The sequence below is a fragment of the Staurois parvus genome, unplaced genomic scaffold (genome assembly GCF_062004578.1).
Source record: "Staurois parvus isolate SC_StPar_1 unplaced genomic scaffold, SC_StPar_1.0 ptg000812l, whole genome shotgun sequence".
NCBI lineage: Eukaryota > Metazoa > Chordata > Amphibia > Anura > Ranidae > Staurois > Staurois parvus.
In genome coordinates this window covers 316,186-341,120 of record NW_028318608.1, presented here as the reverse complement: position 1 = coordinate 341,120, position 24,935 = coordinate 316,186, and the positions used below count along the sequence as shown (strand labels likewise).

The window sequence follows — 24,935 nt, the reverse complement described above, 5'->3', positions numbered from 1 at the left end:
ATCCCCCCTTATGTATTATACATGGAGATCATATCTCCCCCCTTATGTATTCTACATGGAGATCATATCCCCCCTTATGTATTATACATGGAGATCATATCCCCCCTTATGTATTATACATGGAGATCCTGTCCCCCTTATGTATTAAACATGGAGATCATATCCCCCCTTATGTATTATACATGGAGATCATATCCCCCCTTATGTATTATACATGGAGATCATATCCCCCCTTATGTATTATACATGGAGATCATATCCCCCCTTATGTATTATACATGGTGATCATATCCCCCTTATGTATTATACATGGAGATCATATCCCCCCTTATGTATTATACACAGAGATCATATCCCCCCCTTATGTATTATACATGGAGATCATATCCCCCTTATGAATTATACATGGAGATCATATCCCCCCTTATGAATTATACATGGTGATCATATCCCCGCTTATGTATTAAACATGGAGATCATATCCCCCCTTATGTATTATACATGGAGATCATATTCCCGCCCCCCTATGTATTATACATGGAGATCATATCCCCCCCCCCTTATGTATTATACATGAAGATCATATCCCCATTATGTATTATACATGGAGATCATATCCCCCCCTTATGTATTATACATGGAGATCATATCCCCCCTTATGTATTATACATGGAGATCATATCCCCCTTATGTATTATACATGGAGATCATATCCCCCCTTATGTATTATACATGGAGATCATATCCCCCCTTATGTATTATACATGGAGATCATATCCCCCCCCCCCCTTATGTATTATACATGAAGATCATATCCCCATTATGTATTATACATGGAGATCATATCCCCCCTTATGTATTATACATGAAGATCATATCCCCCCTTATGTATTATACATGGAGATCATATCCCCCTTATGTATTATACATGAAGATCATATCCCCCCTTATGTATTATACATGAGATCATATACCCCTTATGCATTATACATGAGAATCATACCACCCCATATTGTATTCTACATGGAGATCATATCCCCCCATATGTATTCTACATGGAGAATCATATCCCCCTTATGTATTATACATGGAGATAATATCCCCCTTATGTATTATACATGGAGATCATATCCCCCCTTATGTATTATACATGGAGATCATGTCCCCCCTTATGTATTATACATGGAGATCATATCCCCCCTTATGTATTATACATGGTGTATCATATCCCCCCTTATGTATTATACATGGAGATCATATCCCCCCTTATGTATTATACATGGAGATAATATCCCCCCTTATGTATTATACATGGAGATCATATCCCCCCTTATGTATTAACATGGAGATCATATCCCCCTTATGTATTATACATGGAGATCATATCCCCCCTTATGTATTATACATGGAGATCATATCCCCCCTTATGTATTATACATGGAGATCATATCCCCCCCCTTATGTATTCTACATGGAGATCATATCCCCCCTTATGTATTATACATGGAGATCATATCCCCCCTTATGTATTATACATGGAGATCCTGTCCCCCTTATGTATTAAACATGGAGATCATATCCCCCCTTATGTATTATACATGGAGATCATATCCCCCCCTTATGTATTATACATGGGGATCATATCCCCCCCTTATGTATTATACATGGAGATCATATCCCCCCTTATGTATTATACATGGAGATCATATCCCCCCCTTATGTATTATACATGGGAGATCATATCCCCCCCTTATGTATTATACATGGGGATCATATCCCCCCCTTATGTATTATACATGGAGATCATATCCCCCCTTATGTATTAAACATGGAGATCATATCCCCCCCTTATGTATTATACATGGAGATCCTATCCCCCCTTATGTATTATACATGGAGATCCTATCCCCCCTTATGTATTATACATGGAGATCATATCCCCCCCTTATGTATTATACATGGAGATCATATCCCCCCTTATGTATTATACATGGAGATCATATCCCCCCTTATGTATTATACATGGAGATCATATCCCCCCTTATGTATTAAACATGGAGATCATATCCCCCCCTTATGTATTATACATGGAGATCATATCCCCCCTTATGTATTATACATGGAGATCCTATCCCCCCTTATGTATTATACATGGAGATCATATCCCCCCCTTATGTATTATACATGGAGATCCTATCCCCCCTTATGTATTATACATGGAGATCATATCCCTCCTTATGTATTATACATGGAGATCATATCCCCCCCTTATGTATTATACATGGAGATCATATCCCCCCCTTATGTATTATACATGGAGATCATATCCCCCCTTATGTATTATACATGGAGATCATATCCCCCCTTATGTATTATACATGGAGATCATATCCCCCCCCTTATGTATTCTACATGGAGATCATATCCCCCCTTATGTATTATACATGGAGATCATATCCCCCCTTATGTATTATACAAGGAGATCATATCCCCCCTTATGTATTATACATGGTGATCATATCCCCCCCTTATGTATTATACATGGTGATCATATCCCCCCATATGTATTATACATGGAGATCATATCCCCCCTTATGTATTAAACATGGAGATCATATCCCCCTTATGTATTATACATGGAGATCCTATCCCCCCTTATGTATTATACATGGAGATCCTATCCCCCCTTATGTATTATACATGGAGATCATATCCCCCCCTTATGTATTATACATGGAGATCATATCCCCCCTTATGTATTATACATGGAGATCATATCCCCCCTTATGTATTATACATGGAGATCATATCCCCCCTTATGTATTAAACATGGAGATCATATCCCCCCCTTATGTATTATACATGGAGATCATATCCCCCCTTATGTATTATACATGGAGATCCTATCCCCCCTTATGTATTATACATGGAGATCATATCCCCCCCTTATGTATTATACATGGAGATCCTATCCCCCCTTATGTATTATACATGGAGATCATATCCCTCCTTATGTATTATACATGGAGATCATATCCCCCCCTTATGTATTATACATGGAGATCATATCCCCCCCTTATGTATTATACATGGAGATCATATCCCCCCTTATGTATTATACATGGAGATCATATCCCCCCTTATGTATTATACATGGAGATCATATCCCCCCCCTTATGTATTCTACATGGAGATCATATCCCCCCTTATGTATTATACAAGGAGATCATATCCCCCCTTATGTATTATACATGGTGATCATATCCCCCCCTTATGTATTATACATGGTGATCATATCCCCCCTTAATCTCCTCTTCTCAGTAGAGAATACATTCAGTTCCTCTAATCTTTCCTCATAGCTGATCTCCTCCATGCCTCTTATCTGTTTGGTTGCCCTTCTCTCTCCAGTTCCCCAATGTTCTTTTTGTGAATTGGAGCCCAAAACTGAACTGCATATTCCAGATGAGGTCTTACTAAGAGGCAGCTCTGGTTTTTATGTGACGATACTGTTTTTGTAATAGATTTGCAATGAATTATTTGGCGGTAGCCGGTTTGGCTTCTAAGCCTTTTTCTTCTGTTTTTGTTGCTACTGTATTGTGGTGACACCAACCCATACGCTGTAACTAGGAGGCACCACACCATTTCTTTAATATTCGGGGGAATCCCCAGATGTAGTCCTGGATTCTTTCTTTTTTTTTCTTTGTATTCTTCCCATATATTTGCAGTTGCGTGGCATGAAAACCCGGGGAACAATATTTTGTGCAGACCATCTGAAGAGATCTGGGGAATTTTATATACGCTCTGAAAAAGCATGTCTTACCATGGTGTAGCCGTGTGCCACTCTCAGGAGCTCCACGCATCCCTGTGCGTCCCCAAACGAGCGGATTCCCAGGCAATTGGACGGATGGAGCTGCTTCATTAGGAAGTTGCAGCAGACTTCTATGACTTGAGAAAGCTGCAGGAGACAGGCGGCCGCCAGCAGACTCTCTATAGTGTCCTCCTTGAGTTCTAAAATACCTGAAGAACGAGACATTAGAAGCACACGGTGAGAACCGATCGTAGGAGATGAGAGGGAAGTCACAGGAAAGAGTCACTTGTATTGCCTATCAGGGGCGGACTGACCATTTGGAAACTCGGGCATTAGCCGAGGGCCCGGGGTCAGTAGGGGGCCCCATGAGATGCCCCTGGTACCTTTTTCATAGGCTTTTTTTGAGTTTGGGCAAGGACACAGGGGCCCCATGGTCCCCTAATGCGCGGGGGCCCCATGTGTTGTCAGTCCACCCCTGATGCCTATCTATGTCGCCTTTATAAATATTGTCAAGATGAAGATTCCAAAATGAAGATCTCACATCTGAGGTCATGGATTCACCTTCACACGTTCATCCTCAACTAATCGGGATCCATTACCTTTCCCCCCCTTCCAGTCCGGACACTTTCACCCCCTTCCAGTCCGGACACTTTCACCCCCTTCCAGTCTGGACACTTTCCCCCCCTTCCAGTCCGGACACTTTCACCCCCTTCCAGTCTGGACACTTTCCCCCCCTTCCAGTCCGGACACTTTCCCCCCCTTCCAGTCCGGACACTTTCCCCCCTTCCAGTCCGGACGCTTTCCCCCCCTTCCAGTCCGGACACTTTCCCCCCCTTCAGTCCGGACACTTTCACCCCCTTCCAGTCCGGACACTTTCACCCCCCTTCCAGTCCGGACACTTTCCCCCCCTTCCAGTCCGGACACTTTCCCCCCCTTCCAGTCCGGACACTTTCACCCCCTTCCAGTCCGGACACTTTCCCCCCCTTCCAGTCCGGACACTTTCCCCCTTCCAGTCCGGACGCTTTCCCCCCCTTCCAGTCCGGACGCTTTCCCCCCCTTCAGTCCGGACACTTTCCCCCCCTTCAGTCCGGACACTTTCCCCCCCTTCAGTCCGGACACTTTCACCCCCTTCCAGTCCGGACACTTTCACCCCCCTTCCAGTCCGGACACTTTCCCCCCCTTCCAGTCCGGACACTTTCCCCCCCTTCCAGTCCGGACACTTTCCCCCCCTTCCAGTCCGGACACTTTCTCCCCCTTCCAGTCCGGACACTTTCCCCCCTTCCCCCCCAGGCTAATTTTCAGCTTTCAGCGATATCACAATTTGAATGACAATTGCGCGGTCATGCAACACTGCACCCATATGAATTTGTTAGCATTTTTTTGAGACAGATAAAACTTTATTTTGGTGGTATTTATTCACCGCTGGGATTTTTTATTTTTTTTTGCTATATAAATGAAAAAGTCCAAACATTTTGAAAAAAAAGTTTTTTTCTTATAAAATTTTTCAAAAAAATAATATTTCTTCATAAATCTTGGCCAAAATTTATTCAGTTATCATTTTAGTAAAAAATAAAAAATAAACGCAAGTTAGTTTATAACCAAAAATAACAAATTTTCTAAATTTTTTTTTACATTTTTTTTATTTTTTTTTTTTATATTATGATTTATGGGGTTTTTTTTACATACCGTCACCCTAGCAGTACGGTGTCACCATGGTGACACTGTACTACTTGTGGGGGGTGATGAACATTTTTTTTTTTTTACACTGATTGCTCTTAAACCCATATAGGATGTAAAAGCAATCATTTCTCCTTCTCTCTGGCTGCATTCTTGCAGCCATTGAGAAATACTGTGTGAGCTGTGATTGGTCACAGCTTGTCACATGGTACAAGGCTGTTGTGAATGGCCCTGTACCATGTGACCTCTGTGATCATTCACAGATTTCACAAGTAGTAAGCAATGATGTCAGAAGTGACATCTTGCTTAATACTCTTCATGTGATCACTGATTGGCCAATCAGTGATCACATGATCAGGACCTCACACACTGTGTCCGGAGGATCCACACGCTCCCAGGGAGCACGCACAGGCAGGGAAGCGGGAGGAGGTTTATAAACGGATGGGAAGTGGTTAAATACGAGGTGGTATCAAAAAAAGTTTTGAGATAAGTTTTGTAACACATCAACAGATGGCAGCAGAAGACTGCATGCACAGTCACAGGGAGCACCGACCTTCATAAGTCAGCATGCCAAAAAACTGATTTGAGTGATGAGTAATTCTTATGTAACGTTTTTTACATCACGAGGCGATATCAAAATGTTTTTAGGACTAGTTTTGTAACATGCCAACAGATGGCAGCACAAGGCTCTACGCACAGTCACAGGGAGCACCAACCGTCAGTGTGAGAAAAGACATCATCCTGTGTACATCGGGAGCTGTGCAACTGGTGCTGTTCTGACCACCTGCGTTGTCACGTCCGCTATTTCATCATGGACAGCAAGTTAGAACAAAGAGCAAACGTGAAATTCTGCGTGAAACCGCGCAAATCGCTGGATCTCCACAATGCTGTCAAAACGGCAACCTTTGAGCTGGATCCTCATCTTCAGGAAGAGGACATCTTCAGGGGTTGAACTCGTTGAAGGTCTTCCTAATCTCTCGTCTTCTTCCAAAGATGTTCTTCCGCTCTTGCGTCACTCAAAACACCTCGAACGACTCATTGCAGCATCACTGTAAACTTGCCGAATCGCATCGAACGTCTCTGTTGCGGGTTTGCCCAGTTTCTTGCAGAATTTCACGTTTGCTCTTTGTTCTAACATGCTGTCCATGATGAGATAGCAGGCGTGGTATCGCACGTGCTCAGAACAGCACCAGTTGCACAGCTCCCGATGTACACAGGACGATGTCTTTTGTCACACTGACGGTTGGTGCTCCCTGTGACTGTGCGTGCAGCCTTGTGCCGCCATCTGTTATCGTGTTACAAAACTAGTCCTAATAACATTTTGATATCTCGTGATGTATAAACGTTACATAAGGATTACTCATCGCTCAAAGCAGTTTTATCATCTATGAAAATGTGAACTTTGCTCCACGAAACGCATAAAAGATTAGATGCCTCCCAGATCCTATAGAGGGCCACAGAGCCCCTCAACCTCCCACAGTGTCCCCCAACCTCCAATAGTGTCCCCCAACCTCCAATAGTGTCCCCAACCTTTAATAGTGTCCCCCAACCTCCCACAGTGTCCCCCAACCTCCAATAGTGTCCCCCAACCTCCCACAGTGTCCCCCAACCTCCAATAGTGTCCTCCGTGCTCCCACAGTGTCCCCAACCTTTAATAGTGTCCCCCAACCTCCCACAGTGTCAGTGAGAGGAATAGTGCCCCATCATTAGTGTCAGTGGGAGGAATAGTGCCCCATCATTGGTGTCAGTGAGAGGAATAGTGCCCCATCATTAGTGTCAGTGGGAGGAATAGTGCCCCATCATTGGTGTCAGTGTGAGGAATAGTGCCCCATCATTGGTGTCAGTGGGAGGAATAGTGCCCCATCATTGGTGTCAGTGTGAGGAATAGTGCCCCATCATTGGTGTCAGTGGGAGGAATAGTGCCCCATCATTGGTGTCAGTGGGAGGAATAGTGCCCCATCATTGGTGTCAGTGGGAGGAATAGTGCCCCATCATTGGTATCAATGGGGGGAATAGTGCCCCATCATTAGTGTCAGTGGGAGGAATAGTGCCCCATCATTGGTGTCAGTGGGAGGAATAGTGCTCCATCATTGGTGTCAGTGGATGGAATGGTGCCCCATCATTGGTATCAGTGGGAGGAATACTGCCCCATCATTGGTGTCAGTGGGAGGAATAGTGCCCCATCATTGGTGTCAGTGGAAGGAATAGTACCCCATCATTGGTATCATTGGGCGGAATAGTGCCCCATCATTGGTCTCAATGGGGGGAATAGTGCCCCATCATTGGTGTCAGTGGGAGGAATAGTGACCCATCATTGGTGTCAGTGGGAGGAATAGTGCCCCATCATTGGTATCAGTGGGAGGAATAGTGCCCCATCATTGGTGTCAGTGGGAGGAATAGTGCCCCATCATTGGTATCAGTGGGAGGAATAGTGCCCCATCATTGGTGTCAGTGGGAGGAATAGTGCCCCATCATTGGTGTCAGTGGGAGGAATAGTGCCCCATCATTGGTGTCAGTGGGAGGAATAGTGACCCATCATTGGTGTCAGTGGGAGGAATAGTGCCCCATCATTGGTATCAGTGGGAGGAATAGTGCCCCATCATTAGTGTCAGTGGGAGGAATAGCGCCCCATCATTGGTGTCAGTGGGAGGAATAGTGCCCCATCATTGGTATCAGTGGTAGGGATAGTGCCCCATCATTGGTGTCAGTGGGAGGAATAGTGCCCCATCATTGGTGTCAGTGGGAGGAATAGTGTCCCATCATTGGTGTCAGTGGGAGGAATAGTGCCCCATCATTGGTGTCAGTGGGAGGAATAGTGTCCCATCATTGGTGTCAGTGGGAGGAATAGTGTCCCATCATTGGTGTCAGTGGGAGGAATAGTGCCCCATCATTGGTGTCAGTGGGGGGAATAGTGCCCCATCATTGGTCTCAGTGGGAGGAATAGTGCCCCATCATTGGTGTCAGTGGGGGGAATAGTGCCCCATCATTGGTGTCAGTGGGGGGAATAGTGCCCCATCATTGGTGTCAGTGGGAGGAATAGTGTCCCATCATTGGTGTCAGTTTGAGGAATAGTTCCCCATCATTGGTGTCAGTGGGGGGAATAGTGCCCCATCATTGGTGTCAGTGGGGGGAATAGTGCCCCATCATTGGTGTCAGTGGGAGGAATAGTGCCCCATCATTGGTGTCAGTGGGAGGAATAGTGTCCCATCATTGGTGTCAGTGGGAGGAATAGTGCCCCATCATTGGTATCAGTGGGAGGAATAGTGCCCCATCATTGGTATCAGTGGGAGGAATAGTGCCCCATCATTGGTGTCAGTGGGAGGAATAGTGCCCCATCATTGGTGTCAGTGGGAGGAATAGTGCCCCATCATTGGTATCAGTGGGAGGAATAGTGCCATATCATTGGTGTCAGTGGGAGGAATAGTGCCCCATCATTGGTGTCAGTGGGAGGAATAGTGCCCCATCATTGGTATCAGTGGTAGGGATAGTGCCCCATCATTGGTGTCAGTGGTAGGGATAGTGCCCCATCATTGGTGTCAGTGGGAGGAATAGTGCCCCATCATTGGTGTCAGTGGGAGGAATAGTGCCCCATCATTGGTGTCAGTGGGAGGAATAGTGCCATATCATTGGTGTCAGTGGGAGGAATAGTGCCCCATCATTGGTATCAGTGGTAGGGATAGTGCCCCATCATTGGTGTCAGTGGTAGGGATAGTGCCCCATCATTGGTGTCAGTGGGAGGAATAGTGACCCATCATTGGTGTCAGTGGGAGGAATAGTGCCCCATCATTGGTATCAGTGGGAGGAATAGTGCCCCATCATTAGTGTCAGTGGGAGGAATAGCGCCCCATCATTGGTGTCAGTGGGAGGAATAGTGCCCCATCATTGGTATCAGTGGTAGGGATAGTGCCCCATCATTGGTGTCAGTGGGAGGAATAGTGCCCCATCATTGGTGTCAGTGGGAGGAATAGTGTCCCATCATTGGTGTCAGTGGGAGGAATAGTGCCCCATCATTGGTGTCAGTGGGAGGAATAGTGTCCCATCATTGGTGTCAGTGGGAGGAATAGTGTCCCATCATTGGTGTCAGTGGGAGGAATAGTGCCCCATCATTGGTGTCAGTGGGGGGAATAGTGCCCCATCATTGGTCTCAGTGGGAGGAATAGTGCCCCATCATTGGTGTCAGTGGGGGGAATAGTGCCCCATCATTGGTGTCAGTGGGGGGAATAGTGCCCCATCATTGGTGTCAGTGGGAGGAATAGTGTCCCATCATTGGTGTCAGTGGGAGGAATAGTTCCCCATCATTGGTGTCAGTGGGGGGAATAGTGCCCCATCATTGGTGTCAGTGGGGGGAATAGTGCCCCATCATTGGTGTCAGTGGGAGGAATAGTGCCCCATCATTGGTGTCAGTGGGAGGAATAGTGTCCCATCATTGGTGTCAGTGGGAGGAATAGTGCCCCATCATTGGTATCAGTGGGAGGAATAGTGCCCCATCATTGGTATCAGTGGGAGGAATAGTGCCCCATCATTGGTGTCAGTGGGAGGAATAGTGCCCCATCATTGGTGTCAGTGGGAGGAATAGTGCCATATCATTGGTGTCAGTGGGAGGAATAGTGCCCCATCATTGGTGTCAGTGGGAGGAATAGTGCCCCATCATTGGTATCAGTGGTAGGGATAGTGCCCCATCATTGGTGTCAGTGGTAGGGATAGTGCCCCATCATTGGTGTCAGTGGGAGGAATAGTGCCCCATCATTGGTGTCAGTGGGAGGAATAGTGCCCCATCATTGGTGTCAGTGGGAGGAATAGTGCCATATCATTGGTGTCAGTGGGAGGAATAGTGCCCCATCATTGGTATCAGTGGTAGGGATAGTGCCCCATCATTGGTGTCAGTGGTAGGGATAGTGCCCCATCATTGGTGTCAGTGGGAGGAATAGTGCCCCATCATTGGTGTCAGTGGGAGGAATAGTGCCCCATCATTGGTATCAGTGGTAGGGATAGTGCCCCATCATTGGTGTCAGTGGTAGGGATAGTGCCCCATCATTGGTGTCAGTGGGAGGAATAGTGCCCCATCATTGGTGTCAGTGGGAGGAATAGTGCCCCATCATTGGTATCAGTGGTAGGGATAGTGCCCCATCATTGGTGTCAGTGGGAGGAATAGTGCTCCATCATTGGTGTCAGTGGGAGGAATAGTGTCCCATCATTGGTGTCAGTGGGAGGAATAGTGCCCCATCATTGGTGTCAGTGGGGGGAATAGTGCCCCATTATTGGTGTCAGTGGGAGGAATAGTGCCCCATCATTGGTGTCAGTGGGGGGAATAGTGCCCCATCATTGGTGTCAGTGGGGGGAATAGTGCCCCATCATTGGTGTCAGTGGGAGGAATAGTGCCCCATCATTGGTGTCAGTGGGAGGAATAGTGTCCCATCATTGGTGTCAGTGGGAGGAATAGTGCCCCATCATTGGTGTCAGTGGGGGGAATAGTGCCCCATCATTGGTGTCAGTGGGGGGAATAGTGCCCCATCATTGGTGTCAGTGGGAGGAATAGTGCCCCATCATTGGTGTCAGTGGGAGGAATAGTGTCCCATCATTGGTGTCAGTGGGAGGAATAGTGCCCCATCATTGGTGTCAGTGGGGGGAATAGTGCCCCATCATTGGTGTCAGTGGGGGGAATAGTGCCCCATCATTGGTGTCAGTGGGAGGAATAGTGCCCCATCATTGGTGTCAGTGGGAGGAATAGTGCCCCATCATTGGTGTCAGTGGGAGGAATAGTGCCCCATCATTGGTGTCAGTGGGGGGAATAGTGCCCCATCATTGGTGTCAGTGGGAGGAATAGTGCCCCATCATTGGTGTCAGTGGGAGGAATAGTGTCCCATCATTGGTGTCAGTGGGAGGAATAGTGCCCCATCATTGGTGTCAGTGGGGGGAATAGTGCCCCATCATTGGTGTCAGTGGGGGGAATAGTGCCCCATCATTGGTGTCAGTGGGGGGAATAGTGCCCCATCATTGGTGTCAGTGGGAGGAATAGTGCCCCATCATTGGTGTCAGTGGGGGGAATAGTGCCCCATCATTGGTGTCAGTGGGGGGAATAGTGCCCCATCATTGGTGTCAGTGGGAGGAATAGTGCCCCATCATTGGTGTCAGTGGGATGAATAGTGCCCCATCATTGGTGTCAGTGGGAGGAATAGTGCCCCATCATTGGTGTCAGTGGGGGGAATAGTGCCCCATCATTGGTGTCAGTGGGAGGAATAATGCCCCATCATTGGTGTCAGTGGGAGGAATAGTGCCCCATCATTGGTGTCAGTGGGAGGAATAGTGCCCCATCATTGGTGTCAGTGGGAGGAATAGTGCCCCATCATTGGTGTCAGTGGGAGGAATAGTGCCCCATCATTGGTGTCAGTGAGAGGAATAGTGCCCCATCATTGGTGTCAGTGGGAGGAATAGTGCCCTATCAGTGATGTCAGTGGGAGGAATAGTGCCCCATCATTGGTGTCAGTGAGAGGAATAGTGCCCCATCATTGGTATCAGTGGGAGGAATAGTGCCCCATCATTGGTGTCAGTGAGAGGAATAGTGCCCCATCATTGGTGTCAGTGGGAGGAATAGTGCCCCATCATTGGTGTCAGTGAGAGGAATAGTGCCCCATCATTGGTGTCACTGAGAGGAATAGTGCCCCAATGGCTGCATAAAGGCAAGCAAAGGGCCCCAGTTTGGAGATCACTGCTCAGTGAGAGTATTTTGTATGATGCACCAGCTTGGGCTGTTGTAGAACACGAGGAAACAATGTATCAATTGCAATCATTTTCTTTACAGTCGTGCAATCAAACACTCTGGAGAAAAGACAATTACGGCCACATTTTATAAATGGAGACGAGTTTCTCTTCCGCTCTATTGAAGTCATAATCACAATCCGGCTCTCCGGGACTGAATATCACAAATTAAAATTCTACCACACATTTAAAATCTGCCAATCAGACAGCAAAGCCGAGGCCGCTGGTGTCCCCTCCGTCCCGGCTGTGAAAAGACATTCGGCGTTGTCAGTCTGCGGTCTAATGAGCGATTCATTGAATGGCGGAAGGTGCGGCGAGCCGATGTCCTGCGACTGGCTCCAGCATTGTGTACATTCACAGATGTCATACAGAGGAAGCGGCTCTGAGAGAGCGACCAGGCATTGCTGAGACCTCCAATCGATCGTCTGATCAGAGTCCATCCCCCGATCTATCGGCTGATCAGAGTCCATCCCCCGATCGATCGACTGATCAGAGTCCATCCCCCAATCAATCTACTGATCAGAGTTCAGCCACCGATCGATCGACTGATCAAAATTCATCCCCCAATCAATCTACTGATCAGAGTTCAGCCGCCGATCGATCGACTGATCAAAATTCATCCGCCGATCGATTGACTGGTCAGAGCCCATTCCCTGATCGATCGGCTGATCAGAGCCCATCCCCAGAACGATTGTCTGATCAGAGCCTATATCAGCCGATCGATTGATTGGTCAGAGCCCATTCCCTGATCCATTGACTGATCAGAGCCCATTCCCCAATTGATCGACTGATCAGAGCCCATTCCCCGATCGATTGACTGGTCAGAGCCCATCCCCAGATCGATCATCTGATCAGAGCCCACCCACCAACTGATAGACTGATCAGAGCCCATTCCCCAGATCGATTGTCTGATCAGAGCCTATCAGCCGATCGATTGATTGGTCAGAGCCCATTCCCTGATTGACTGACTGATCAGAGCCCATTCCCCGATCGATCGACTTATCAGAGCCCATTCCCTGATCGATCGTCTGATCAGAGCCCATCCCCAGATCGATTGTCTGATCAGAGCCCATTCCCCATTTGATCGACTGATCAGTGCCCATCCCCCGTTCCTCACATCTGCATGTCTCACACGTCTCAGATTTACATCCCTTCATTTCTTTCTAGCAGATTCATTGATGTAAATTCTCTGATCGACTTCCAGGGAACGAGTTACATTAAAAAGGTATTACAGAGAAACACACAGAAGCCATAAATATATGAGAGCTGCCAAGGGATTGTCCATCCAGTCCTGAGTTTAACACAGCTCCGTCACACAGCACAACCTCATCTAGCAGGGGAGGGAGCCTGAGCTTTCTGCGCTTTAGCTTCACTTTCACTTACAGGTCTTCTCTTTCCCCCCACCAGTGAAGGAGAAGCAGCAGACCGATGTTTTCATTTCTCTATCACTCTTCTCTCTCCTCCCACCAGCATGATTTTCTAGCTGTCTCTTGTTATGTGTCTCTTGTTATGAGACTTTCAGAGAACGGAGACACATAACAAGAGACATTCAGAGACTGGGGACACGTAACAAGAGACATTCAGAGACTGGAGACACGTAACAAGAGACATCAAGAGACTGGAGACACGTAACAAGAGACATCAAGAGACTGAGGACAAGTAACAAGCGACATTCAGAGACTGGGGACACGTAACAAGAGACATTCAGAGACTGGGGACACAAAACACGAGACATTCAGAGACTGGGGACACGTAACAAGAGACATTCAGAGACTGGGGACACAAAACACGAGACATTCAGAGACTGGGGACACGTAACAAGCGACATTCAGAGACTGGGGACAAGTAACAAGAGACATTCAGAGACTGGGGACACGTAACAAGAGACAGTCAGAGACTGGGGACAAGTAACAAGAGACAGTCAGAGACTGGGGACACGTAACAAGCGACATTCAGAGACTGGGGACAAGTAACAAGAGACATTCAGAGACTGGGGACAAGTAACAAGAGACATTCAGAGACTGGAAACACGTAACAAGAGACATTCAGAGACTGGGGACACGTAACAAGAGACATTCAGAGACTGGAGACACGTAACAAGAGACAGTCAGAGACTGGGGACACGTAACAAGAGACATTCAGAGACTGGGGACAAGTAACAAGAGACATTCAGAGACTGGGGACACGTAACAAGAGACATTCAGAGACTGGAGACACGTAACAAGTGACATTCAGAGACCGGAGACACGTAACAAGAGAGATTCAGAGACCAGAGACACGTAACAAGTGACATTCAGAGACTGGGGACAAGTAACAAGAGACATTAAGAGACTGGGGACACGTAACAAGAGACATTCAGAGACTGGGGACACGTAACAAGAGACATTCAGAGACTGGGGACACGTAACAAGAGACATTCAGAGACTGGGGACACGTAACAAGAGACATTCAGAGACTGAGGGCTCTGTGAAGGTCTCCTGTTATGTGTGTAGGCGGGGCCTACAAGGTACCCGCCCAGGAGGAACGACACACACACACACAGGACCTTCAGCACTGAAGGAGCTTTATAGAAGTAGTTCAGAGTAACAGTCACAGAAGATAAATGTTATGGCACACAGGGCCGCCATTAGAAACCACGGGGCCCCTTACAGCCAACCTGACAGGGTCTCCCCAAAACCACAGGGGCCCATAAAGCCAACCTGACAGGGACCCCCCATCCCCACAAAAAACACAGTTCACTATGCTTCAGTTATGAATGAACAGTAAGTAATCAGTACAGATCACTCATTGTGTTCATTCAGGAAAGGAAGGGGCTGGTAAACTACTGGAACCGATCCCCTGTACGTCTCTGGAGCAGTTGAAAGCCAGCAGGGGGGAGAAGAAATAATTCACCCCAACATGACCAGAGGACGCCCTCTGCTGGAGGGGTGGAGGCTTCGGGTACATTCACACTGTGTTGGATCACTGGGAGGGATCCCCAGAAAGTTCTGATGGCTCCAGATGGTGTCCCCTACACTGTCCCTACTCAACAGGAACCTTTTCCTGTGCCAATCACCGTCCCCAACTAGCGGGTTCCTTGACCTGACCCGCCACTTGCTCAATTATGTGGGATCTCCTGTTTAACCACTTCCCGTCTGGCTCGTGTATATAAATGGCCAGTGCAGTGCAGGGGCGGGTGGCGGTTTATAAATGTCCTCCCCGCTCCCCTGCTTGTGCGCGCTTGCTTTGTGCGAGGTCCCGATCATGTGATCACTGATTGGCCAATCAGTGATCACATGAAGAGTAGTAAGCAAGATATCACTTCTGACATCATTGCTTACTACGTGTGAAATCTGTGAATGATCACAGAGATCAGATGGTACAGGGCCATTCACAACAGCCTTGTACCACGTGACAAGCTGTGACCAATCACAGCTCACACAGTATTTCTCAATGGCTGCAAGAATGCAGCCAGAGAGAAGGAGAAATGATTGCTTTTACATCCTATATGGGTTTAAAAGCAATCAGTGTGAAGAAAAAAAAAAATCATCACCCCCCACAAGTAGTACAGTGTCACCATGGTGATACTACTGCTAGGGTGACGGTATGTTAAAATTAAAAAAAAAAACATAAATAATAATATTAAAAAATAAAATAAAAATGTAAAACAATTTTTTTTTAAATTATAATTTTTGGTTATAAACTAATTTGGGTTATTTTTTTTTTACTAAAAAGATAACTGAATACATTTTGGCCGAGATTTATGAAGAAAGATTATTTATTTGCAAAATTTTATAAGAAAAACACTTTTTTTTCAAAATGTTTGGACTTTTTCATTTAGATAGCAAAAATAAAAATCCCAGCGGTGAATAAATACCACCAAAATAAAGTTTTATCCGTCTCAAAAAAATGCTAAAAAATTCATATGGGTACAGTGTTGCATGACCGCGCAATGGTGACCCTGTACTACTTGTGGGGGGTGAAGAAGGTTATTTTTTTTTCTATTACTCTGATTGCTTTTACACCCATAAAGGCTGTAAGAGGAATCATTTCTCCTTCTCTCTGGCTGCATTCTTGCAGCCATTGAGAAATACTGTGTGAGCTGTGATTGGTCACAGCTTGTCACATGGCACAAGGCTGTTGTGAATAGCCCTGTATCATGTGATCTCTGTGATCATTCACAGATTTCACACGTAGTAAGCAATGATGTCAGAAGTGACCTCTTGCCTACTACTATTCATGTGATCACTGATTGGTCTATCAGTGATCACATGATCGGGACCTTGCACAGAGGTCCCGTATGACGATCGGTGTTCCACTGTGTCCGGGGGACACGGCAGGCACTGGATTGTGGTGCCGCACGCTCCCAGGGAGCGCGCACAATCCAAAATGGTGGGCGCCGTTTATGAATGGCAACCCCCCCCTGGACTGCCACCGTCTGGCTGTTTATATACAGTGGCTGGACGGGAAGGGGTTAACTGACACAAATTGTCTTTTTATTGTTTTGTGTGAGCCAGGGGCGGACCGACAACTCATGGGGCCCCCGGGCAGTAGGGGATCATGGGGCCCCTGTGTCCTTGCCCAAACTCAAAAAAGCCTATGAAAAAGGTACCAGGGGCATCTCATGGGGCCCCCTACTGACCCCGGGCCCTCGGGCAGTGCCCGGGTTTCCATATGGTCAGTCCGCCCCTGGTGTGAGCGCCCTTATTGATGATTGAATTCTAATTTCTTGTGTCTTTGTTGAACACACCCGTATAACGTTCACAGCGCTGGAGGAAAGTGAGTGGGTGAACCTGTAGACGAATTACTTCAACCAAAGCTAATTGGAGTCAGCAGCTTGGACACCTGGGGTCCAATTAATGAGAGGAGTTCGGAGGTGCGAGAGGAGTTCGGAGGTGCGAGAGGAGTTCGGAGGTGCGAGAGGAGTTCGGAGGTGCGAGAGGAGTTCGGAGGTGCGAGAGGAGTTCGGAGGTGCGAGCTGCTGGGATTGATAAAAGATACTCAGACGTTCTAAGACTGCTGGTCATACGAAGCATCAGCTGATGTGAAGAACGCCTCACAAAGAGGAGCTCGCTGAAGTCGTCGGATCAAGTGTAGTTGGTCTGTACAAGACTGGAAAGGGATACAAAGCAATCTCTGCCACTGAATATCCAGTTTCTGGGTGTTTCCCCCTCCCCCAGACTGTATACAATGTATATATATATATACAGTATCCCCCAGAAGTGAGCCCCCCCTCCCCCAGACTGTATACAATGTATATATATATATACAGTATCCCCCAGAAGTGAGCCCCCCCTCCCCCAGACTGTATACAATGTATATATATATATACAGTATCCCCCACAAGTGAGTCCCCCCTCCCCCGGACTGTATACAATGTATATATATATACAGTATCCCCCACAAGTGAGTCCCCCCCCCCCCGGACTGTATACAATGTATATATATATATACAGTATCCCCCAGAAGTGAGTCCCCCCTCCCCCGGACTGTATACAATGTATATATATACAGTATCCTCCACAAGTGAGCCCCCCCTCCCCCGGACTGTATACAATGTATATATATATATACAGCATCCCCCACAAGTGAGTCCCCCCCTCCCCCGGACTGTATACAATGTATATATATATATATACAGTATCCCCCACAAGTGAGTCCCCCCTCCCCCGGACTGTATACAATGTATATATATATATATATACAGTATCCCCCACAAGTGAGTCCCCCCCTCCCCCGGACTGTATACAATGTATATATATATATATACAGTTTCCCCCACAAGTAAGTCCCCCCCTCCCCCGGACTGTATACAATGTATATATATATATATACAGTATCTCCCAGAAGTGACTCCACCCCTAAGTGACAAGGTCCAAATTGGGCCCAATTAGCCATTTTCCCTCCCTGGAGTCATGTGACTCGTTGGTGTTACAAGGTCTCAGGTGTGAATGGGGAGCGGGGGGGTTACATTTGGTGTTATTGCTCTCACTCTCTCATACTGGTCACTGGAAGTTCAGCATGGCACCTCATGGCAAAGAACTCTCTGAGGATCTGAAAAAAAGAATTGTTGCTCTACATAAAGATGGCCGAGGCTATAAGAAGATTGCTGAGACCCTGAAACTGAGCTGCAGCACGGTGGCCAAGACCATACAGCGGTGTAACAGGACGGGTTCCACTCAGACCAGGCCTCGCCATGGTCCACCAAAGAAGTTGAGTGCACGTGCTCAGCGTCATATCCAGAGGTTGTCTTTGGGAAATAGACGTATGAGTGGTGCCAGCATTGCTGCAGAGGGTGAAGTGGTGGGGGGTCAGCCTGTCAGTGGTGCCAGCTTTGCTGCAGAGGGTGAAGGGGTGGGGGGGTCAGCCTGTCAGTGGTGCCAGCTTTGCTGCAGAGGGTGAAGGGGTGGGGGGATCAGCCTGTCAGTGGGGCCAGCATTGCTGCAGAGGGTGTAGGGGTGGGGGGTCAGCCTGTCAGTGCTCAGACCATACGCCGCACACTGCATCACATTGGTCTGCATGGCTGTCGTCCCAGAAGGAAGCCTCTTCTAAAGATGATGCACAAGAAAGCCGCAAACAGTTTGCTGAAGACAAGCAGCCAGGACATTGATTACTGGAACCGTCTCCTGGGGTCTGATGACACCAACATCAACTGATTGGGTTCAGATGGTGTCAGGCGTGTGGGGCGGCGACCAGGTGAGGAGTACAAAGACAAGTGTGTCTTGCCTACAGTCAAGCATGGTGGTGGGAGTGTCATGGTCTGGGGCCCCATGGTGGTGGGAGTGTCATGGTCTGGGGCCCCATGGTGGTGGGAGTGTCATGGTCTGGGGCCCCATGGTGGTGGGAGTGTCATGGTCTGGGGCTGCATGAGTGCTGCCGGCACTGGGGGGATACAGTTCATTGAGGGACTCATGAATGCCAACATGTACTGTGACATACTGAAGCAGAGCATGATCCCCTCCCCCCGGAGACTGGGCCGCAGGGCAGTAATCCAACATAACGACCCCAAACACACCTCCAAGACCACCACTGCCTTGCTAAAGAAGCTGAGGGTGAAGGTGATGGACTGGCCAAGCGTGTCTCCAGATCTAAACCCTATTGAGCATCTGTGGGGCATCCTCAAATGGAAGGTGGAGGAGCGCAAGGTCTCTAACATCCACCAGCTCCGTGATGTCATCATGGAGGAGTGGAAGACGGAAGGTGGAGGAGTGCAAGGTCTCTAACATCCACCAGCTCCATGATGACGTCATGGAGGAGAGGAAGAGGACTCCAGTGGCAACCTGTGAAGCTCTGGTGACCTCCATGCCCAAGAGGGTTAAGGCAGTGCTGGAAAATAATGGCGGCCACACAAAATATTGACACTTTGGGCCCAATTTGGACCTTGTCACTTAGGGGTGGACTCACTTTTGTTGCCAGCGGTTTAGACATTAATGGCGGTGTGTTGAGTTATTCTGAGGGGACAGCAAATTTCCATGTTATACAAGCTGTACACTGACTACGTCACATTGTAGCAAAGTGTCATTTCTTCAGTGTTGTCATATGAAAAGAGAGAATCAAATTTTTAGAAAAATGTGAGGGGGAGGGGGGGACTTACTTCTGTGAGATACTGTACATGGAACATCATATGGCCCTTTGGTAATGTCAGGGGCAATACTTGAGACCTTTTATGGCCATGGAAAAACTTTTCAGGCTCCTTGGCTGTCACTAATTACCAAGGAAAACATGGGATGACAACCTCAGCGCTATGAACCTTCAAATGTAAAGGAGAAATGGCAGCTTCATATGTGTAAGAGGACATGTTCCCCTCAAACACCCCGGTGAAAAATGAACTCTTGCTGGCAGTTGGAAGTTGATTGTTAGCAGGACCTCGCCTGGCCTCCAACCCTCCATGGAATTGCTTTGTGGATTGAGGAGAGAGAAGCATTTTATTGTTGAGGTTAAGAGGTGAGAAGGCTGAAAGAGATACAACAGCACTAAATTCACCTTCATCTTATTAGCAGGCTGACTGATTGCTCCACATCGGCCTCATAAATCCTATTAATTGACTTGTTCTCCTTGACTTTTACAAGGCCCTGGAATTACTGTACAAGAGTTGCAACACCGAATTAATTGTTCCTATGGTTTAGGTGACACATAGGAGTAATTTGTGTCTTTTCTTCTGCTAATAGGGAAAGAGGAAGAGCTCCATCAATGACACAGAAGGGGAGTAGCAGGTAGTCGGACATCTGTTGTAGTTCAGGTGCCCGGGGCATGCAAACCCTGGACCTAATGGTGCGCCTGGTGTAGATATTTGGCTTCAGCTTAGAACCATCAAGAAAAAACAACTATTGTTGCCCTCAGACATGGGAGGAACTGTAAACAGGTTCCCTAGAGACAGACAGAAACACCACATTCTGGCCCAGGGATGTCCTCCAGTCACCTTTAAGGAAGGCTCCGCCATCTTGTCTCCACACATACTCCCAAGGCCCTGCAACAGGAATCCAGATTATCTTCTCCATTAAAGAATGGCTAGTCAGATCCTGCTTTTCCAACATTTTACTGATTCAGGAACTACAATACATAGAAGAGAGATGACAGAAAAAAGACCAAGTGGTCCATGGAGTCTGCTCCACTGTTCAAAACAGCACCCCCTCTTCCACTACTTATCTCTGCACCTGCTTGTCCACTGATAACCTCTGCACCTGCCATTCACCATTGTTCCCTTTTAACCCATCCTCAACCATCACACGCACCCATCTTGTATTACTGATCAAATCTGCATCCCCTGCACTCCTCTTCTACCACTTTCTACCACTTCAACACCTTCCACTTCTGCATTCCTTCCACCTCCTTCCACCACTGAAAACCCTTCTACTTCTGTACCCCTTCCTCTTCCTTCCACCACTGCAAACCCTTCTAATTCTGTATCCCTTCCACCTACTTTCACCACTGCAAACCCTTCCACTTCTGAACCCCTTCAACCACTGCAAACCCTTCCACTTCTGCCTTCCTTCCACCACTGCAAACCCTTCCACTTCTGCACCCCTTCTACCTACTTCCACCACTGCAAACACTTCCACTTGTGCACCCCTTCCACCTACTTCCACCACTGCAAACCCTTCCACTTTTGCCTTCCTTCCACCTCCTTTCAACACAGCAAACACTTTCACTTCTGCACCCCTTCCACCTACTTCCACCACTGCAAACCCTTCCACTTCTGAACCCCTTCCACCTACTTCCACCACTGCAAACCCTTCCACTTCTGAACCCCTTCCACCTACTTCCCCACTGCAAACCCTCGCACCTCTGCACCCCTTCCACCTACTTCCACCACTGCAAACCCTTCCACTTCTGCACCCCTTCCACATTTTCCATCTCTCCATCAGAGTGCCCCTTTACATCAGTTGCCCCCAACAGAATGCCCCCTTACATCAAATGTCTCCATCAGAGTGCCCCCTTATATCAAATGTCTCCATCAGAGTGCCCCCTTACATCAAATGTCTCCATCAGAGTGCCCCCTTATATCAAATGTCTCCATCAGAGTGCCCCCTTATATCAAATGTCTCCATCAGAGTGCCCCCTTACATCAAATGTCTCCATCAGAGTGCCCCCCCTTATAATAATTGCCCCCATCAGAGTGTTCCCTTACATCAACTCTCTCCATCAGAGTGCCCCCTTGCATCAGTTGCCCCCATCAGAGTGCCCCCTTACATTGGTTGCCCCCATCAGAGTGCCCCCTTACATCAGTTGCCCTCATCAGAGTGCCCCCTTACATCAAATGCCTCCATCAGAGTGCCCCCTTACATCAAATGTCTCCATCAGAGTGCCTCCACCCCCATAAGACTAGCTCATGGATCAGTGGATGTGCTCTCAGAGACCTGAGGGGGTGCAACTAAATTCTGGGGTACAGCCCACCCCATCAACCCCATAGGTCTGTGTCCATTAGAGTGCTGCCTTACATCAGTTGTTCCCATCAGAGTGCCCCCTTACATCAAATGTCCCCATCAGAGTGCCCCCTTACATCAACTCTTTTTATCAGAGTGCCATCTTACATCGGTTGTCCCCACCAAGTGCCCCCTTACATCAAATGTCTCCATCAGAGTGCCCCCTTATATCAATTGCCCCCATCAGAGTGCCCCCTTACATCAACTCTCTCCATCAGAGTGCCCCCTTACATCAGTTGCCCCCATCAGATTGCCCCCTTACATCAACTCTCTCCATCAGAGTGCCCCCTTACATCAGTTGCCCCCATCAGAGTGCCCCCTTACATCAACTCTCTCCATCAGAGTGCCCCCTTACATCAGTTGCCCCCATCAGAGTGCCCCCTTACATCAACTTTCTCCATCAGAGTGCCCCCTTACATAAGTTGCCCCCATCAGAGTGTCCCCTTACATCGGTTGCCCCCATCAGAGTGCCCCCTTACATCAGTTGCCCCAGGCCTGCAGTGGTGCTTGTATTTTCCTCCATACACAAACAGATCCAGTGTACGATCTGCAGACTTTGCATTTTGTAAATCAGTCAAAATGAATAATTGTACGGGGCTCCGATATTTTTTTAAAAAGATTTCCGGTAACAATTCCTAAATATAAAGAAATAATTGTGTAGCGAGGCAGCTGGAGAGACACTGGACTGGCAGCCGATTGGACGATGGGTCACCTTCCCACCATGGAGCTGGACTCTGGTCAAACCGCCTAAAGAGGACCTGTCAGGAGCTTTTCAAGTCTGCATGAGTACATTCCTGACATGTAACAATGTACAGCGCCATGAAAAAGTCTTCCTCCCCCTTGAAATGTTCCCCATCTTGCCATGCTACAGCCAAAACCATCAATGTATCCCCCCCAATGTTGTCATGTTACAATGTATCCCCCCCCCATGTTGTCATGTTACAATGTATCCCCCCCCATGTTGTCATGTTACAATGTATCCCCCCCCTCCTCCCCATGTTGTCATGTTACAATGTATTTATTGGGATTGGATGTGATGGACCGACACAAAGTGGCACATAATTGTGAAGTGGAAGGAAAATCAGAAATGGTTTTCAAACTTTTTTTACAAATAAATATCTGAAAAGTGTGGCGGCATTTGTATTCGGCCCCCCCGGAGTCAATACTTTGTAGGACCCCCTTTGGCTGCAATTTCAGCTGCAAGTCTTTTTGGGGATGTCTCTTTGCACATCTAGAGAGGGACATTTCTGCCCGTTCTTCTTTGCAGAATCCCTCAAGCTGTCAGATTGGATGGAGGGCGTCTGGGAACAGCAATTTTCAGGTCTGGCCACAGATTCTCCATTAGATTTGGGTCTGGACTGTGACTGGGCCATTCTAACACATGAAGATGCTTTGATCAGAACCCTTCCATTGTAGCTCTGGCTGGATGTTTTGGGTCGTTGTCCTGCTGGAAGGGGAACCTCCACCCCGGTCTCAAGTCTTCTGCAGACTCTAACAGGTTTTCTTCTAAGATTGCCCTGTATTTGGCTCCATCCATCTTCCCATCAAGTCTGACCAGCTTCCTTGTCCCTGTTGAAGAAAAGCGTCCTCACCACATGGTGCTGCCACCACCATGTTTCACGGTGGGAATGGTGTGTTCAGGGTGATGTGTAGTGTTAGTTTTCCGCCACACGTAGAGATCAATTCAAGTTCCCTTTTGGTCTCCTCTGACCAGAGCCTCTTCTTCCACGTTTGCTGTGTCCCCCACATGGCTTCCCGCAAACTGCAAACGGGAATTCTTATGGCTTTCCTCCAACAATGGCTTTCTTCTTGCCACTCTTCCATAAAGGCCGGATTTGTGGAGTGCACAACTAATAGTTGTCCTGAGGACAGATTCTCCCCCCTGAGCTGTGATCTCTGCAGCTCCTCCAGAGTTCCCATGGGCCTCTTGGCTGCTTCTCTGGTGAATGCTCTCCTTGCCCGGCCGGTCAGTTTAGGTGGACGGCCATGTCTTGGTAGGTTGGCAGTTGTGCCGTACTCTTCCCATTTTCGGATGATGGATTGAACAGTGCTTCGTGAGATGGGCAAAGCTTGGGAGATTGTTTTATAACCTAACCCTGCTTTAAATGTATCCACAACTTTATCCCTGACCTGTCTGGTGTGTTCCTTGGCCCTCATGATGCTGTTTGTTCACTAATGTTCTCTAACAAACCTCTGAGGGCTTCACAGAACAGCTGGAGTTATACTGCAATCACATGACACACAGGGGGACTCTATGTACTAATTAAGGGACTTCTGAAGGCAATTAGTTCCACTAGATTTTAGTTAGGGGCATCAGAATAAAGGGGGTTGAGTACAAATGCACGCCACACTTTTCAGATATTTATTTGTAAAAAAATTTGAAAACCATCTCTCATTTTCCTTCCACTTCACAATTATGGGCCACTTTGTGTCGGTCCATCACATCCAATCCCAATAAAATACATTGACGGTTGTGGTTGTCACATGACAACATGGGGAACATTTCACTGTACATCCGCAGCGTGATTTATAATAAAGTTCCTCCTCTTATCAGGGAAAAGATGTACCTTCCGTTATCGGGAAAGGTTGGTCCAGCGTCCAGGGCAAGGATGAAGAACTGCTCCCCTCCCCCACTATTAATGCATGAAATCCATTCTCTGCCCCCTTGCTCCGCTGCACCTAAGGCAGCTGCCCTTCCTGCCCACCCCTTGTCCCAGCCCTGCACACGTCAGTCTTTTTAAATAAGAAAGTACAAAGTATGTAGGAAAAGTACACATCCCCCCCGCCACCCC

General features: G+C 47.6%; 1 protein-coding gene across 1 annotated transcript in view; it reads right to left on the bottom strand.

Annotated features, from left to right (window-relative positions):
• The window catches only part of LOC149444167 (kelch-like protein 4), a 217,033-nt gene that overhangs the window by 79,270 nt on the left and 112,828 nt on the right, over positions 1 to 24,935 (bottom strand). Inside the window, exon 4 of the mRNA XM_089654865.1 lies at positions 3,821 to 4,017. Coding sequence (XP_089510991.1) covers positions 3,821 to 4,017 — 197 coding nt within the window. The remainder of the gene's footprint in view (positions 1 to 3,820; positions 4,018 to 24,935) is intronic.